The sequence below is a fragment of the Muntiacus reevesi genome, chromosome 3 (genome assembly GCF_963930625.1).
Source record: "Muntiacus reevesi chromosome 3, mMunRee1.1, whole genome shotgun sequence".
Taxonomy (NCBI): Eukaryota; Metazoa; Chordata; class Mammalia; order Artiodactyla; family Cervidae; genus Muntiacus; species Muntiacus reevesi.
This window is the reverse complement of record NC_089251.1, coordinates 163098711-163117082: the sequence shown is the minus strand read 5'-3', so window position 1 is coordinate 163117082 and position 18372 is coordinate 163098711. Positions and strand designations below refer to the sequence as shown.

General features: G+C 48.3%; 1 protein-coding gene across 5 annotated transcripts in view; it reads left to right on the top strand.

Annotated features, from left to right (window-relative positions):
* Positions 1-18372, top strand: part of MAP3K4 (mitogen-activated protein kinase kinase kinase 4) — a 134610-nt gene that overhangs the window by 24478 nt on the left and 91760 nt on the right. Inside the window, exon 1 of one of the 5 annotated variants that reach the window (XM_065931037.1) lies at positions 10321-10629. The exons of 1 other annotated variant lie outside the window; for it this stretch is intronic. In XM_065931037.1, the coding sequence (XP_065787109.1) occupies positions 10493-10629 (137 nt within the window). In that variant the 5' untranslated portion in view covers positions 10321-10492. Of the gene's footprint in view, positions 1-10320; positions 10630-18372 lie in introns of those variants that run through there. 3 more of the 5 variants (XM_065931032.1, XM_065931033.1, XM_065931035.1) reach the window with 3 other exon arrangements.

Below are 18372 nucleotides of genomic sequence, written 5' to 3'. Positions count from 1 at the left end.
AAGCAGAGTGCCCTCCCACACCTGTCCTCGTGTGGCCGAGGTGTGCGGCCCCTTGCGCACGCCCGCTGATGGCCTCATCCTAGCAGCGGGGTCAGGCTGGCCGCCCGCGGGCACAGAAGTTTGGCTTCTGACCGGCTCGGATGTGCTCTGACGCGTCCCAGCCACCTGCAGGGCTTCTGCTTTCACACCGCCCCCCCGGCGCCCAGCCAAACGGGACCTGGGGAGGCTCTGACGGCCTGGGGGTCCAGGATGGATGACCTGGGGAGGCTCTGACGGCCTGGGGACCCAGGATGGATGACCTGGGGAGGCTCTGACGGCCTGGGGGTCCAGGATGGATGACCTGGGGAGGCTCTGACGGCCTGGGGGTCCAGGATGGATGACCTGGGGAGGCTCTGACGGCCTGGGGGTCCAGGATGGATGACCTGGGGAGGCTCTGACGGCCTGGGGACCCAGGATGGATGACCTGGGGAGGCTCTGACGGCCTGGGGGTCCAGGATGGATGAGTCACACCAGGCTGCCAACTGAGAGGAAGAGTTCCAGTCCCCGGGTCTCAGTCCTCCATGGGTTTACACATCGACCAGGGCTAAAACTCTCGGGACCTGGCCCAAGCACCTCGGGCTCAGGCCAAGGTGCTGCAGCTGGGGAACCACGGCAACTCCGACGTGCATTTTAATCGGCCCTCTTGTTGTGACAGCTGGTATTATACGAAGAATCAAGCATGGAGACTCTAAGCTGGTACGTGAGTGTGTGCTCACAGTTGCTTCAGTTCTGTCTGACCCTTGGCGACCTGCCAGGCCCTTCTGTCCGTGGGATTCTCTGGGCAAGAATACTGGAGTGGGTTGCCATGCCCTCCTCCAGGGGATCTTCTCCACTCAGGAATCGAACCCATGTCTCTTGGGTCTCCTGCATTGGCAGGTGGATTCTTTACCATTAGCACCACCTGGGAAGCCTGTAATGGATACACAGAGAACAAACTAGTTAGCAGTGGGGAGAGGGGAAGAGGCAATATAGAGGTTGGGGGAGTGGGAGGTGCAAACTATCCAGTGTAAGATGGGCTCAAGGCTGTAATGTTCGACACAGGGAATTAGCCAAGATTTTGTAGTAACCTTTAAAAATTTGTATAAAAAGTTAAGGGGCTTCCCTGGTGGTTCTGCTGCTGCTGAGTCGCTTCAGTCATGTTCGACGCGGTGTGACCCCATAGACGGCAGCCCACCAGGCTCCCCCGTCCCTGGGATTCTCCAGGCAAGAACATTGAAGTGGGTTGCCATTTCCTTCTCCAATGCATGAAAGTGGAAAGTGAAAGTGAAGTCGCTCAATCGTGTCCAACTCCTAACGACCCCGTGGACTGCAGCCTACCAGGCTCCTCCGTCCATGGGATTTTCCAGGCAAGAGTACTGGAGTGGGGTGCCCTTTCCTTCTCTGCCTGGTGGCTCAGCAGTAAAGAATCCGCCTGCCAATGCAGGAGACACAGGTTTGATCCCTGATCCAGGAAGATCCCACGTGCCTCGGAACAACTAAGCCTGTGCTGTAGCACCCTGACTCCCACACTCTAGAGCCTGTGCTTCACAACAAGAGAAGGCACCGCGATGAGAAGCCCGTGCACCATGAGGAAGAGAAGCCCCGTGCTCACCGCAACTGGAGAAAAGCCTGTGCAACCGTGGAGACCCAGCACAGCCAAAAATAAATACAAATGTTTAAAAAAAATTTTTTTAATGTTAAAAGCCACAACTCCTCCCCCAACCCCCAAATTGCACAAAAAGTAAAATCTAAAGCATGCAAAGAATGCGTGTGTGCTAAGTCACCTCAGTCACATCCCACTCTTCGTGATCCCATGGACTGCAGCCTGCCAGGCTCCTCTGTCCATGGGATTCTCCAGGCGAGAACACTGGAGTGGGTTGCCCTGCCCTCCTCCAGGGGATCTTCCCGACCCAGGGATGGAACCTGGGTCTCTTAACGTCTCCTGCGTTGCAGGCGGGTTCTTTGCCACCACTGCCATCTGGTGAGCCCATGCTAAGAATGTTAATTCTATGATGTATAATAGATATACAGTATATTTTATAATATTTATAATATACTTCTGGTACTTATATTTATTAACAAATATAACCCAGGAATTTGTCTGAAACATGCCTGAGTCCTAACCCAGGGGTTCTGATTCACTGATTGCTGGGTGGGGCCTAGCGATCTGCATTTCCATACAAAGCTTGCAACGCCTGTGGTCTAAGGATCCTGTTTGGAGAAATACAAACCTAGGAGGTGCTGAGCTACTGTGACCTCCCTCCTTCCTCCTGTTCCCCTCTTATTTAGCTCTCTCTTGGCGCTGGACACCCTGAGTGATATTTAATTTTGTGTGTTAACTTGGCTGGGCTGCAAATAAAGAGCCTTTTATTTGCTGGTAAGTATATAAACACAGACAGCCCAAAGAGCCATTAAGATTCTCTACTGTCAGTATTAGAATCCAGGTTATTTTTCTGACACTTTTTGTCCCTTCTAGCCTCACATGATGTGAGTTAACACTGCTTTTATGCCTCATGTGCGTGTGTGTGCTAGGTCACTTCAGTTGTATCTGACTCTCTGCAACCTTATGAACTGTAGCCCGCCGGGCTCCTCTGTCCATGGGATTCTTCAGGCAAGAGTACTGGAGTGGGTTGCCATGCCCTCCTCCAGGGGATCTTCTTGACAGAGGGATTGAACCCATGTCTTCTGCAGCTCCTGCATTGCAGGCAGATTCTTTACCACTGAGCTACTAGGGAAGTCCTTATGCCTCATAGTGAACGTCTATTTTATATAGTTATTGTTTTCCCCTTACTTATATCCACTTTGGTTGTCTCTCTTTAGAACATCTTCTAGAAAACCTGCCTTTTGATGTTTTTTAGAGTCTACTTATACCACAGTGATTATTACTTTATAGCTTCCCAGGTGGCTCAGTGGTGAAGAATCCTCCTGCCAAAGCAGGAGGTGTGGTTTCAATCACTGATCCGAGAAAGATCCCCTGGAGGGGGAAATGGCAACCCACTCCAGTATTCTTTGCCTGAGAAGTCCCTTGGACAGAGGAACCTGGCAGGCTACAGTCCATGGGTTGCAAAAGTCAGCTATGTCTTAGCAGCTAAACAACAACAATAAACAACTGTTACCTTAGGGTTATTTCCCCAGTTAGATCCATCTATTCATCCATAAGTTTATTTTTTCAAGACATTTTACTGAACATGTGTTATGTATAGGATCTTATCCTAGGTGCTAAAGAGCTAAAGAGCTAGCTAGGTGCTAAAGAGCTAAAGAGCAAGGTGCTAAAGAGCTAAAGACCCATGGGGTCGCAAAGAGTCGGACACGACAGAGTGACTGAATTGAACTGAAGAGGTTGCCTGAGATGTTATGGGGGCCTTAGGGGGAGCACCTCACTGTCAGGGTGGGGCAGGCATATGGGGCTCAGGGAAGTCTTCCCAGAGGAGTTGGGAGCCCCCCAGACTACATGTGGAAGGAGGGGGACACTCTCACGTAGGGAAAGCGGAGCTGAAGCCCCCGGCGGAGGGCGTGGGGGCCCGGCGTTGGTCCTCACTGGTTCTCCGTGCCTGGCTCCGGGTCTCCGTGCCTGGCTCCGGGCTGTGTGCAGTCTACGCTTATTGGTTTGAAGCGATCTGAAACTGATTCAGAAACTGCAGTTTCACAGTTCTCTAAAAGTCCCACCTGGATGTCTGAAAGAGAAGCGAAAGGATGAGGATCAGGCAAGTTCTATGGCCCTTTTGGTGGGGAAATGACTGAAATTTTTGGACAAGAAGAAGAAGCAACCTGTCTCAGAGATTTCAATTTTTCAAAGTCCCCCCCCCCACGCCCCCCATTCCTCAAATTGACAGGATCCCGAAGAAGCGGGTGAAGAAGTCAGAGAGGGGGCGTGGGCTCCTCTGACGTTCACTGCTTCTGTTTCCAGAGGAGGCTCTTCACCTCGGGTGTCCACTAACACATCTCCCACCCTCCAGAGTCCAGCTCGCTCTAGGCTGACGCCCTCTTCCTTTTCCTTTATTAGTTTCACTCGTAACAATCCAACCATTGAAAAGAAGAGCGAGAGTAATTTTTTGCCCTTTGTTTAATGATTCAGAGCCTGGGGTGGAGTGGGGGGTTGGGGGACTCTCTTTACATCTGTTGTTTGCGCAAAGAAGAATCTCTGAAATAAGGGATGATTTGGATCCTGGTGGAGAAATAAGAAAAACAGTCAAATGACCTCTCAGGAAAAAAAAAACAAACCAAGGGAGATTTTACCTACCAATATTCAAAAGAGAAAGACGAAAGGTAAATGTTCCAAGGACTGCTTCAAAGGTGTGGCAACTAATTATGTTTCATACGCGTTCAATTTTTGTGTGCTTTACTGTTGCTGTCAGTTGTTCTGTCCGACTCTCTGCGACCCCATGGACCGCAGCAACGCCAGGCCTCCCTGTACATCACCAACTCCCGGAGTTTTCTCAGACTCACGCCCATCGAGTCGGTGATGCCATCCAAGCATCTCATCCTCTGTCGTCCCCTTCTCCTCCTTCCCTCCACCTTTCCCAGCATCAGGGTCTTTTGCAGTGAGTCAGCTCTTCACATCAGGTGGCCAAAGTGTTGGAGTTTCAGCTTCAGCATTTACTAGTGCTTTACCAGTCAGTAGAAACAGAGGTCAGAGTATCTTTTTGGGGAAAAAAATCCACGTATGAAAGGCCTGGTCTAGTTTTTCCTTGCTAGGCGTGAGGTCCTCATCACCCTGTCACTGAGGCAGCCTTTCTCCCTGTGTGCCGGAGTGAACAGGAATCTACTGCTCTGGTCATGAGAAGATCAGGAGGCTCGTGCTCCTGTCTGCTTGCCTTCGCAGAGCTACCAACGAGCCACTGGAGAGGTGAGGGCTGGGGTGGTGAAGAATTCAGGCGGAAAGCTCACGAAAACCATAGTGACAGGAGAAGCTTACTCCAAGTAAAACGTGGTCCCATGCTCATAATAATTAAAAAACAATAGTCTTAGAGATTTTCTGGTGGTTGTTTTTAAAAGAAAGATGTAACCCTATTTATAGCATTTGTTGTGTTGTTCAGTCACTCAGTTGTGTCTAGTTCTTTGCGACCCCATGGACTGCAGCACGGCAGGCCTCCCTGTCCTTCACTATTTCCCAGAGTTTTTGCTCAAACTCGTGTCCGTTGAGTCGGTGATGCCATCCAACCATCTCATTCTCTGTCCTCCCCTTCTCCTCCTGCCTTCCATCTTTCCCAGCATCAGGATCTTTTCCAATGAGTCAGTTCTTTGCATCAGGTGGCCAAAGTATTGGAGCTTCAGCTTTAGCATCAGTCTTTTCCAATGAATATTCAGGGTTGATTTCCTTTAGGATTGACTGGTTTGATTTCCTTGCAGTCCAAGGGACTCTTGAGTCTTCTCCAGCACCATAGTTCAAAAGCAACTGTTCTTCGGCGCTCAGCCTTCTTTATGGTCTAACTTTCACATCTGTACATTTACAGTATAGCTTGGCACAAACATTTTTATTATCTTGCTACAAAACCATAAAATTTACTTTCTGCTAATACATTAGGCTTGATAAGATGCTAAGGCATTATAATGATACCCTTAACACTGATACATACATATAGATACACAGACAGATACATATAGATACACAGACCTATCCCTATGTTGGTGGGGACAACAGGATGAGATGGTTGGATGGTATCACTGACTTGATGGACATGAGTTTGAGCAAGCTTTGGGAGTTGGTGATGGACAGGGAAGCCTGGTGTGCTGCAGTTCATGGGGTCACAAAGAGTCAGACAAGATTGAGCGACTGAACTGAACTGATATTGGTTCAGACTTCATCATAGTGGTAGCATGTGTCAGAGTGGGGCCTGAAACTAGTGGTGAGTGAAGTTTCACAGTGTTCTGTAGCTTAACCTAAATTGGTCCTTTGGTTGCAGCTTTAATCTGGGCCTTTGGAACTCACTTTAAAGTAAAGAAACTTAATAAGGGTTCTGTGAATGTAGTCTTGAGGACAGAGTGAGACACAATTCTCTGAAGATTTTATTGTCATTGTTTTTAAGAACATGGTTAAAGGCAATGTGGTCAGCTATGTGCTAAACAGTGATAAATGTAGAAACAAAAATCTAACGATGATCACAGTTCATTAATGTTAAAGAAACCCTACTTCCTGAAGGCAACAATATTTCCTGAGTTTCTCCAGTGTTTGTGGCACCGAACAAAGCCTCGGTACCCTCCCTCCAGGACTGTTCCAGGGGTGGTCAGGGGTCAGTGGTGGATGGCAGAAGGGGTCTGTCCTGAAGGAGTGGACACCCCAGTGGGAAAGGAGGGCTGAGGGCTGTGAGGGTCTGGGTATGGACAGAAAATCATGCACTTTAATTGAACATGTAGTACAAATTAAGTAGGGCTCATACAAGTGAAGCCTTAACCTAATCAGCTAAATGTAAATTTGTTTGGTTCCTGCTAAAATAGTACCCTCAGGCTCCAGTGGCAAAAAAAACATCAATAGAGAAAAGGAGAGTGTCTGTTTGACTATATTAATATGTAAAACCCCTAATATGTCTTCCAAGAAAGATTCTGGCTTGGAAGATTGTAAAGGAAGATTAGGAAAACTAGAATTACAGAAAGCTAGGCAATACTTTTCCGAGCTTCCTTCTACACACTGGCCTTGAATTAGTGTGAAAATAATAGCTTTTATGAAGATAAAGTCAGTTTGCCCCCTTGGAACAAATATTTTTAAATCACCATTTGGACGGATGCTGATTCTCAGCCTGTAGGAAGGCCCCCGTCTCATTCCTGCCCTAGGGAGAGCACGTCACCAGGGGAGAGGTGGCCTCCTAAGAAGAAAGGCTGGAAGGGGACGAGTGGGAAGGGCCGGCCAGGTGAAAGGGTGGCGGAACGGGACCTCCGTTTGCACAATCTGAGTAGCAGGACCACGTCTCAAGCGTTTGAAGAACTCAAAAGGGTCTGGCAAGGACTTTATTGTGACAGCAACGAGATGGCAGTAAAATGAATCTGATAAGAGTGATAGGACTCCCCTCGTGGCTCAGAGGGCAAAAAACTTGCCTGCAAATGCAGGAGACTCGGGCTCCATCCCTGGTCAGGAAGACCCCCTGGAGGAGGAAATGGCAACCTGGCCCTGTATCCTTGCCTAGGAAATCCCATGGACACAGGGGCCTGGCGGGCCACAGTTCACGGGGTTGCAAAGAGTCGGATGCGACTTAGTGATTAAACAACGACAAAGAGTGATGTGCTTAGATCAAGATTCAGAAAGGTTTTGGTGGCTGCAGAGTGAGAACACAGGGGTTGGGGAGTGAGCATGCTAACACTGGGAGGGCTCTCATGGTCATCTAGGGGGGATGCCACCATGGTCTGAGCTAGTGAGGCTGGAGAGAAGCAAATGGATTCCGGGGGCGGAGGGGGGGAGTGTGATGGGACCGGGCCCATGAATCAGGGGCTGCGTGGGAGGTGGTTCAGATACTGACCGGGAGAAGGGTGCTGCAGATCGTCAAGTGAGAGAGTCCAGGCAGGAAGCGGGAGTGAGGCTGGGGTGGGGAAGAAGGAGATGAACTCAGATCCCGAAACCTGGAACACTGAACTGCAGAAATGAAGTGACCTAAGATGGGAGGAGAACACGAATATCACCAAGGGCTGATCAGTTCAGTTCAGTTCTGTTTAGTCATGTCCGACTCTTTGCGACCCCATGGACTGCAGCATGCCAGGCCTCCCTGTCCGTCACCAACTCATGGAGTTTACTCAAACTCACGTCCATGGAGTTGGTGATGCTATCCAACCATCTCAAGGGCTGATACAGGATACAAAATGAACTTGAAGGAAGAAAAAATACCCAGCACTTAAATTGAACACGTAGTATATTAGTTCACTTAGGTTTCTACATGCCTTCCATGAGAAGTGTAAATTTGATGTCTGCTAAAAGAGTACCCTCAAGTGGAAATTAATGCACACATCTGTCAAGTGCTGGGCTGTATATTGAATGTTACAGATTTACAAGCTGGGAGACCTGAGGACAGGCCCCAGGCTGTCTTCAGGAGTTATTTGTGAACCGTGACTGATGCAAAATATTAAAATACCTTTTAATAAATATTATTTGGCTGCACGTGTAGGTGTAGCATGTAGCACGCAGGATCTTTAGTTGCAGCACGCGGGCTCTATTGCCCTGACCTGAATCCCCTGCATGGGGAGCACAGAGTCTTAACCACTGGACCAACAGGGAAGTCCCTCAAAATATTAAAATACTTAAAAGTTCATTAGTGAGGATAAAGTTCAGTGATTTGGTCATATCACTATTTCAAAAGAAAATCTGAAATTCAATAAATAACAATGTATCAGTTTTCTTTTAAAATAGTGGTATTTTTACCAAGTCATTTTATTCAGACCCATCTGTGTAAAACAGCATCATCCCCTTCAAGCTCCTCTCAGTTTACTTTTCTCCATGCCAGTTATCACTGATACGCTAAGTATTTACTTGTTTATTTGTTTTTATTCTGTCTCTTGTTCCCATCCCCTCACTCAACTAGGAAGTGAACTATACAGGAAAAGACTTTGTTTTGCTTACCACTATATCCCCAGCATCTAGCTTAGTTCCTGGCACACATGCATTTAATAAGTACTTGTTGAATGGTGTTGAATAAATACAATGAATTTCAATTTGGAAATTCAGCACTATCAGGTCATATAATAATAGACTATCTTAATAGAGGACATTAATAATTCTAAAATTAAAATTATTAAAAAGCAGAGACATCACTTTGCCCACAAAAGTCCATATAGTCAAAGCTATGGTTTTTCCAAAGCTATGTTCCAACTCTCATGAATGTGAGAGTTGGACAGTAAAGAAGGCTGAGTGCTGAAGAACTGATGCTTTTAAACTGTGGTTTGGAGAAGACTCTTGAGAATCCCTTGGACTGCAAGATCAAACCAGTCAGTCCTAAAGGAAATCAACCCTGAATATACATTGGAAGGCCTGAGACTGAAGCTGAAGCTCCAATACTTTGACCACGCCATGCAAAGAGCCAACTCACTGGAAAAGACCCTGATTCTGGGAAAGACTGAGAGCAGGAGGAGAAGGAGAGGACAGAGGGTGAAATGGTTGGATGGCATCACCGACTCAATGGACATGAGTCTGAGCAAACTCTGAGAGACGGTGAAGGACAGAGGAGCCTGGCGTGCTGCAGTCCATGGGGTCACAGAGTCAGACACAACTGAGTGAACAACGACAAAACAGAGGATAAAGGCTGAAAAAGTTCTTAAACTACAGAGAAATTTCTGTAAAGTACTGCGTGCACAATAGCTAATTTCACATATGCATGTGAAATGCACGAACATGTATGTACAATATAACGAACTTTTGAATGTGATACTATCTGGCCTTTAATTATATCTAAAATTTTTCATCTTGGCGACTCTTCTTACCAACATTTAATCAATAAGTGTATCTTACATAGTCAAGCTCCACCGAACGAGCTTCTGAACACCAACGCATTTGAATGAATAGACACTGTACTTAATTTTCAATAATGCTCTTTTTGAGTTGTCTGAACTTCACCTTTAGGGACATTTATTTAGTCAAGCCTTGCAACTTAAAACGGTGAACCCTGCATGCTCTGTGAGTAAAAGATGCGGTGGAATTTCAGCAGTTGTTTCTTTGACTCTGAAATAATCTTTGGAACATCTCTTTCTCCCTCGGTGTGGGAGCACTGCAACCCCAGTGTCTGCAAGATCCATACTCTCTTCCTGTGATCCCGCGGTCAGGAGGTTAGATAAGCATTCTTTCCCGCCCTGTAGAGAGCGGGGCGTGTTGAATGGTCTGCGTTTCCAGAGTCTTGTCTGTGCTCAAGACGGCGCTTTTTAAAAGCGCAGCGCTCCCCCAGACTCCTCCCAAGGCCCCCAAAGCGCCCGCGCCCGCGCCCGCGCGTGAACGACCAGCGTTGCACCCACCCATCCCTGTCTCTGGACGACGGCCTGCCCGTTTGGCCACGATCCCCTTGCTGAAGTTTACAAAGCTCGGGAACGTCGGGAGCCGCCACCTCGCCGAGGCCGCGCCGCCCTGCGCGGGGTGCACGCCCAGCGCTGACCGACCACCTGGGCGCACCGGCGCGCACCGCCCGCCGCACACGGCCCCGCTGCGCGAAGCCAGACGGCGGCGCCGCGCCCCCGGCCGGCCCGCCCGCGCCCGCAGCCCTGCCCCGGGCTCCCGCCTTCCCGCGCCGGGCCGCTCCCGCCGCCGCCCGCCGCCCCCGCGGCGCCCGCCGCCCGCGGAAGCGCGTCCCTCGCCGCCCGCCGCCCGCGGAAGCGTGTCCCTCGCCGCCCGCCGTAGCCCGGCGCTGGCCGGCCGCCGTCTCCAAGATGGCCGCGGCGCGAGCGGCTCCCGCGGCGGGCTAGCGCGGCGGGGGCGGAGCCGAGCCCCTCCCGCACCCCCGGGGCGCCCCGGGCCCCCCGCGCCTGCCTGCCGCTCGCTGCCCGCCGCGGCCATGCGGGGCCCCGCGCACGGATGAGAGAAGCCGCCGCCGCCGCCGCGCCGGTGCCGCCGCCCGCCTGCGCCGTCACCTCAGCCGCCATGGAGGAGCCGCCGCCGCCGCCTCCGCCGCCTGAGCCGGAGCCCGAGCCCGAGCGCTGCCGGGCGGCGAGGTGAGCGCGGCGGGCCCGGCGCCCAGAGCGGGGCGCGCCCCGGCCTGAGGGGGGCGTGGGGTATTGGGGTGAGGGTGGGGGGGTCCTCCGCTTCCCGCCAGGTGCTGCGGGAGCATCCAGGCGGCCGCCGGGGCGCAGCCCGGGGCGGTACCCGGTGCGGGCGGGCAGGGCGACCGCGTCGCGCGGCCGGGACGCCGCGGGGTCCGCGCGAGCGCCCAGCCCGCCGGCCTCGCTGCGGCTTCCCCTGCTCGCGGGGGGCGCGCTGGGAGAATCCCCCACCTCCTGCCCCGCGCTGCAGCCGCGACCCTCGTCTCCAGCGAGAACGCTGCCTCCCCTGCGCCCCTCTCCGAGGCAAGGTGGACGCTCGCGAAGCAGATACAAGCTGGTCGAGTCCGTTCTCCTGGCGTCGGTTTCTTTCCCCCCCCCCCCCCCCCCGCATCCCCGAGGGTGCCTGCTGAGAAACTGCATTGAGCTTCTGCAAACAGGTTGCTTTCTCTTTTCGAGGGCTCTCCCCACCCCTCCTTCCCGGCCGTCGGTAGGAGCCCGGTGCAGACGGTTGCTCGCACGTGCATATCAAGTAAAGGACCGATTTGCGCACAACTTGGCTCCCCCACCACCCCCCCCGCGGGAAAGCTCTAAGATGGAACTTTGGTACCCAAAGCGTGCCTGTGCCGTTCGGTTCCCCTAGGGACTCCGTTCCGCAATGTTTACGCCGTTTTAGTGACTGGGAGACGGAAACGCACCGTAAACGAGGAGCTCTCCGCTCCGCTTGCGTGCCTCTGTTTGTCTGTTCAAATGCCCTCTTACCCCCCTGTCCTCTGCATCGCCCCGTATAAACTTGCAGACTGCTGCCCCCTGTCCCCGTAAGGAAAATAACTTCCACATCTGCTCCTGCATCTTAACTGTCTTGCTGTGTAGTTGCAGGAATAAGGGAGTTAAGTGTCCTTTTTCCTCCTTAAAGAAGTTTTAAAAGCCCGTAGCTGTAGTTTGAACCGAATACAGGAACCACATTCGTGCCTGTTATGACCCAGTCGGCCCAAACAGATCTGCTTTTTTTATAAGCTGTGAAGAAAGTCGTTCTTCATTTTCCTTCATTCCAAACTCCTGAGATACTCTGGTGAACTTTTAGGGGAACAGCTTCTCTAAGTCGTGGTATGTGGTGCAATGAGAATTCGTTTTGGTCCTTTGGACTGTATCTAACATTTTTAGAGCTTTTGTCAGAAAGTTTGTGCATTTGTTAGTAGAGTCATTCTTGAGTATTTTGACCCCTGTAAGTTTCTCTTTAAAAATAATAGCGAGCACTTATCACTTTAAACGTGCCCATTCTTTTGCTTATGTTAACCCTTTAATCTTGACCAACAGCCTTACAAGGTATGTCCTATTACTATCTTTTTTCAAGATGAGGAAACTGAGGCACAGCGTTAATTGTTTTGTCCAGGGTTTCATAGCTAGTCCCCAGCTCAGGTCTGGCTGTACTCTCCCTGCCTCTGATCCCCATAAAAAGGAGATGTGATTTCATGATACAAATGAGCAGATCAGAAGTTGTAAGTCTATGCAGCAGTACTCTGGGAAAAAATGGATGTGAGCATTCTTAGGTAAAAGTAAAAGGAACAGAGAAAATTGAAAATGTGCTGTTAAAAATGACTTTCTCTAATGATGAAAAGAAACCTTGAGTTTTCGGCCAGGTTTCTGTCTTTGTTATAGTAGAAATAGGTCAGGATAATGGGCTTCATCCAACTTTAAGTGAACAGCAGTGCACGGAACAAGCAGATCTTAGAAATATTTTTCTTAGCAACATCGCAGTTAATTTTGCAATAGCAAATCTGTAAAACATTACTTGACAGAGCTGTTTATTTTCTCTTCTGTACATCCTCATTGTTACCACCACCTCGTCAATGTGCTGAGCGGACCTCTGACCAGCTTACTGTAGATCATTAGTAGGAGATGCTTCAGGGCTTCTGCAGCTGTTTATTTGAATTTCTTCTGTTTGTGTGTTTAACCATTTCAGAGAAGCTTGGTGTGCATTATTTTCAAATAACGCTGGATGCCACACTTGGCCACACTGGGGACCAGTAATGTGCCTTGTGCTTCTAGGTTAACTGGTTTGGGGGCAGACCAGAGTAAAGCTCCCTGCCTCCCCACCGCCGTCCGCCGCCCTTGTTCACGTCGTTCATGGCAGTGTGTCATTGATCAGGAAGGCGGATCTAACGCACAGGTCTCTGGTGGAAAGCAGGCCCGCACACGTTGGCCAGGCCTGCAGTGTGGCAGGTGCCAGCGCAGCACATCTGCTCTGCGTCTGCTGACGCCAGAGTTATGCAATGACCGGGGAGCCCAAGACAGGTTGAGAGGTGATCGTGAGCTTACAGTTTGACTGCCTGTTGTCACTGGTGGATACCTCTTGTCCTTGTTTTTGATAAATAATTCATGATAAGAATAGAGCAGTCATTATTGTTAGTGATTAAACTTAGGAGTAAATAAGCATTTCTTAGCAATTTCTTTTTTAAGCTTCTGGGTCAGTTGTAGGAGGATCCCGAAATTATCAGGAGAGCTATTAAAACCGATCTGGAACAGTTTACTTTTGTGATTTCTTGCATCGGCACTTTAAAAAGCCCTAAAAGCTGATTGGGGACTACTCCTATCTCCTGTAAGCTTTCATGAAGATATTTATGTTAAAAATAGCCCCATTGTTCTTGTTTATTGACTGTGTAAAGTACAGGTTACTTGAAATAACTTTTTGAAACCAGTGACTTTATTATTTACTGTAATATAGTTCTTTTAAGTTTATTTGGAAAAAACAGGTTTCGCTGCTAAAAAAAAAAAAGTCCTTGACTATCCTGTCACTCCCAGGTGATTTGGTCCCTGTCTGTCTACCTCACTGTGCCCTTGGAGCCTGCTTGTTTCCGTCCTGACACGGGATGTCCCTCACCTCTGTGTTCTCCCTGGTGGAATCCACCTCTGCAGGCTCTCCCGGCTCCATCAGTGATGGGTGTGGTGTGCGACCCTTACAGGGGCGCTAACCACTGACCGGGTGGCTTTGGGCAGAGAAGCAGTGACCGCAAGCAGTAACAAAGGGCTCCAGCGAGGCAGAAGCTCCCCCTTCATGTTCTAAAATGGGGACGGCTGTCTCTCAGGAAGGACTTTGTGGTTCCCTTTAATTGTCATGTTGTCAGAAGTGGCTTCTGCTGCCTTCATCTGTGTTCTCTGGGTGTCTTGTAAATCTTGTTCTAAGCCCTGCTGAAATAGGGGGATATAAAGTCTTGATTGCTTACTGGATACATTTGCCTTAATAACTTCCTGTTACTTCATAATTCCTCATTCCTCAGAGATTATCGTTTTTCACTCATAGCAGCCTGTTGTTTCAGCCTTCTCGTTTGACCAGGTGGTTTGTATTCTTTTTAAAGACACTTGGATGCCACTAGCGGGCAGGCCATTGGAAATGATTTCTTAGAGGAGGCGTGGAGGAGATGTTAGAAAGGGAGTTTGGCCAGGGACTGCCCTGGGTCTTTAAAAGCTGGCCTTCCTTGGGCAGGATAAGGTAAGCGAGGTCCAGGCACGGAGCTTCAGCTCCCGCCTGGCGGGTCAGTGTACCCTCTTGCCAAAGTATAATTAAGAGATTGACTGGTCAACATGATGTCAGCAAGGGAAATTAGTGGAATGATCTTCGAGACTTATGTTACCACACCAAGCTGGCTTGCACCCCTGTCAGGCATAGACCCTGCTCCCAGGATGAAAGGCGTGTGAGAGTCTCACTCTTAGGCTTTCATTTCCCTAGACTTCGCACACGCTGCTCTTTTCCCCCCGTTAGTTATTCAGTCACTCAGTTGTGTCTGGCTCTTTGCAACCCCATGGACTGCAGCACACCAGGCCTCCCTGTCCTTCACCATCTCCCAGAGTTTGCTCAAACTCATGTCCATTAAGTCGGTGATGTCATCCAACCATCTCATCCTCTGTCGTCCCCTTCTCCTCCTGCCTTCAATCTTTCCCAGCATCAGGGTCTTTTCCAGTGAGTCGGCTCTCACATCAGGTGGCGAAAGTATTGGAGCTTCAGCATCAGCATCTGTCCTTCCAGTGAACATCCAGGGTTGATTTCCTTTAGAATTGACTGGTTGGATCTCACTGCAGCCCGGGGGACTCATTAATCACTAACTTCCCTCAGTTGGTTAAGTTACAGTGTGTTTGTTTTTAACCTTTAGTCTTCCTTTAATTAGATTATGACAAGCCTTGCTTTTCCTGCTTCACCTTGAGGTATATTGTATCCTTGTCCCTCAAAGACAAAGGTTTTAAAAAACCGTCAGTGGTAGACTTTTGCTAATGGTAAGCCTCAGAGGATCTCCTACCTTCTCCACCCTTGCCATAATCCACTCCTCTGACCCTGCCCCCCGCCCCCCAGTCCTTTGGCTAGTTTCTGGAAGAGGTGTGGCAAAGATGTCAGTTATTGCTGGTGCTTTGCTAAAATGGTTTTTGTCTCTTTTGAGTATTGTGTTCAAAAAAGATCATGATGGCATGTGGTTTTTCTGGACTTAAGTCATAAAATTAAATATAAAAAACTTATTAGACCCACATAAAAAAATTCTGTGCAGCTATTACTAAAAAAACCATGTTTTTAAGACGTATTCCATGACACGGGCAAATGCTCGTGATATAATTCCTCCTAGATAAGCCTTCACACCGGTGGGACCTGCTAGCCCGTTGTTGAAAAGATGCTCTGGCACTTCTGTTTGTCCACACCTTCTGCTGTGTTCAGCGAGAGGGCAGAGCACGCGGCGCAGCAGCGGGATGTGGTAGCCAGCCCGTGAGGTGTCTGCTCAGATCACTCGCATCTCCCCACCAGCTCGGCCTGTCCGCCCTGTCTTCCCTCCCCGCCTGGCCCCGTGGCACAGACAGAGCTGCCCTCGTCCTCCACTTGCCTGGCTGCAGGGATGGCGCTTGATGAGAGCTCGGCCCCTGGAGCTCTTTCCTGGGATTTTTCAGATGGGAGCTGGAGGACAGAAAAGCTCCTTATAGTAACTGGAATGTATCCTGTGCAGTCCTGAGCCACAGGTAGCTCCCTGGAGCTCTAGTCACCATCTCACAGAGTAGCGGTTTGGTTTCAGACAGGTGTCTTTGGCCACCGTCCTCTTCTGCTGCATTCATTCCCATTTTTCTCTTGATTCAGCATGTGAATTAATAAATCCCTTTATTTTTGTTTAAACAGTTAATAATTTGAATTAAAACCCTTACACTTAGTGTGATCCTATTAAAACAAAAAGTGTATATGTGTTTAGAAAATAGGTTGAAGGGATACATGCTACTTTTTTCCTAAAATTTTTCATAAGGAACGTTGCATGCTTTTATTTTACAATAAAAAGAGAACCTAACTTACTGTACATTTATAATTTTAAATCTCTCTGCTTTACATTGTTTCTGAAATAGAAATTGATGAGGTTCTATATGCCATACAAAGGGAGTGCTGTTGCCAAATTTCAATTAATTTAAATTTTCTCTTCAAGAATTTTGAATATATGAACTATCTGAGATGACTGTATCCAGTTGATTTTCTTTAAGTACTAATGGCGTAGGCAGTATGAAAATTTCTTTTTGACCTGTAAGATCATTTGTTGTATTTTGCAGATGTTGATAGACTTACTAGTCTCATGGATCATATGGATGCCAAATGTTTATAAAGTAGCACGGAAAGCTATTAAGAATATATTAGGCATTCTTTTAAAGGCATTTTATAAGTGGATTTCATTTCAGCATAATTTCAGAAGAAATAAGCCTTCTGTGGAAAAAAGTGGATACTAAGCTTTGTTTTCAGTGGAACGTTTTTTTTGCATATGAGCAGCTATTTGAGGATACTGCTGAGCTGTAGAATGTTCTGAACAGGGCTTATTAGAGGACAACTAGTTTAGAGATGTAAAATTAACAGAAATTGTCAACCTTTTTAGTCTTTCAGAAATATTTTGGAAGAAAAATGAATGCGTGTGTTATTTTTATTGTACCATTAAACATTCTGAAGTCCTTTTATGTGGGAACATAAAAATGTAGGTATAACTTGGTTTTCTCACTGAGCGGTTAGAGGTAGTGTTTTGAATGTTTAAATATTTAGCTCTTATTCCAATATGGAATTGAGCACCTTCTGTCTTACTGCAAGTCTTACAGGTAGTGTGCGTTTAGTCCCGCTTTGCATCGCTTGTGGACTTTCGGGAGCTTGGAGCTTGGGGCGGGAAGGGAGCTTGGGGATCACCTGGGCGGTGCCCTCCGTCCTAGAGGTGAGCAAGCCGGCTGGAGAGGCTGCGGCTGCGGCTTCCCCGACGTCTCCCGGCTCTGGCTCCGCTTTCCTTCTGTCAGGCTGTGCTCCCGTTAAGGTCCACAGCTCAGACCCGCACACCAAACGCAGCGGAATACTGTGTTTTCTGGATTAACTGGACTTTACAGGACAGAACAGCAATGAAAGATTTTTAGGAAAAAAAAGCAAAAAAAAATAAGCAAACCCTGCCCTAAAATCTCCCCCAGACTCATTGTACACAACTATTTTCCCCCATGAAACTTTACTTCAGTCTTTCAGGTTCACAGAATAAAGAGCAGCCAGTGCTCAGACCTTTTTAGAGATCTCGTTCTTCTTCCCAGTACTCGGTCTTTAGGCCGTGGCGGCCGTAAGGTTATAATTTCTGTCCTGGGGTGGGGCTACTGAAATTCTGGCTGCACTTGTGACCTGTGGTAGGAAATATATTTTACAACAGCGTGTGGATGCTGTGTAACTGAAATAAAAATTTATGGAACAGTGCTTGACCTTATATGATATATTTCGTTATGAATTATGATAGTAATTCTTGATTTTGTTCTCTTCTATTAAAAAAAGGTAGTTCATCATGACTCATTGAATTGATTTTATCATCCACAAGTGGGCTTTGACCCTCACTTGAAAAACATGGCTCCACCAAAATTAAGGGAAAATGCTATTAAACCTTGTCCGTTTTCCCTTCAGACTGAGTCAGGAGAACAAGCATAGTGTTTGTCCAGTAAGTGATCAAAAGGCATTTTGAAGAAGCCAGGCACGATTAGGATCTGGCTGTTTTCTTCCTTGAAAACGGCATTGTTTCACACAGGCAAGAATAAGAATGCATCTTATCTTCGTCTCCCAAGGTCGTTCTCTTGGATGCTTATCCTTAAACCTAAGACTTGTAAAGATGAGTTTAAAATTTAGTATAAATTTTGGAGTAAAATTGGGATTGGAATATATGAATATTTTAGATTATTCATTTTTCTCTGAAACACTAATATGTATTTAAATTTTTTTTTTCAATAGAGTAATCCTCAAGAAAAGGGAAAAAAGAAACTCATTCTCTCCCACTGTGTGTGTGTGTGTGTGTGTGTGTGTTGGGGTACAGCGGTTTTCACTGCAGTGAAGTATACTTTTAAGAAAATGATGACCTGGGGTGCTATCTCTACCCGCTTAATTCTTCCTCCTGTCTGGTCTTCTCTGAGGCATCGCTCACCTCAGGGTCAGCCTTTGCCTAACCTTGTACCCTTCACCGAGGTGCATGTGTGCGTGCTCAGGCCTGTCCAACTCTTGGTGACCCTTTGAAGTGTAGCCTGCCGGGCTCCTCTGTCTCTTGAGATTTTCCAGGCAAGAAAACTGGAGTGGGTTGCCATTTCTTTCTCCAGGGGATCTTCCCAACCCAGGGACGGAACCCGGGTCTCCTGTGTCTCCTGCATTGCAGACAGGATTCTTGACCTCTTGAGCCAACGCTTAGATTAAGT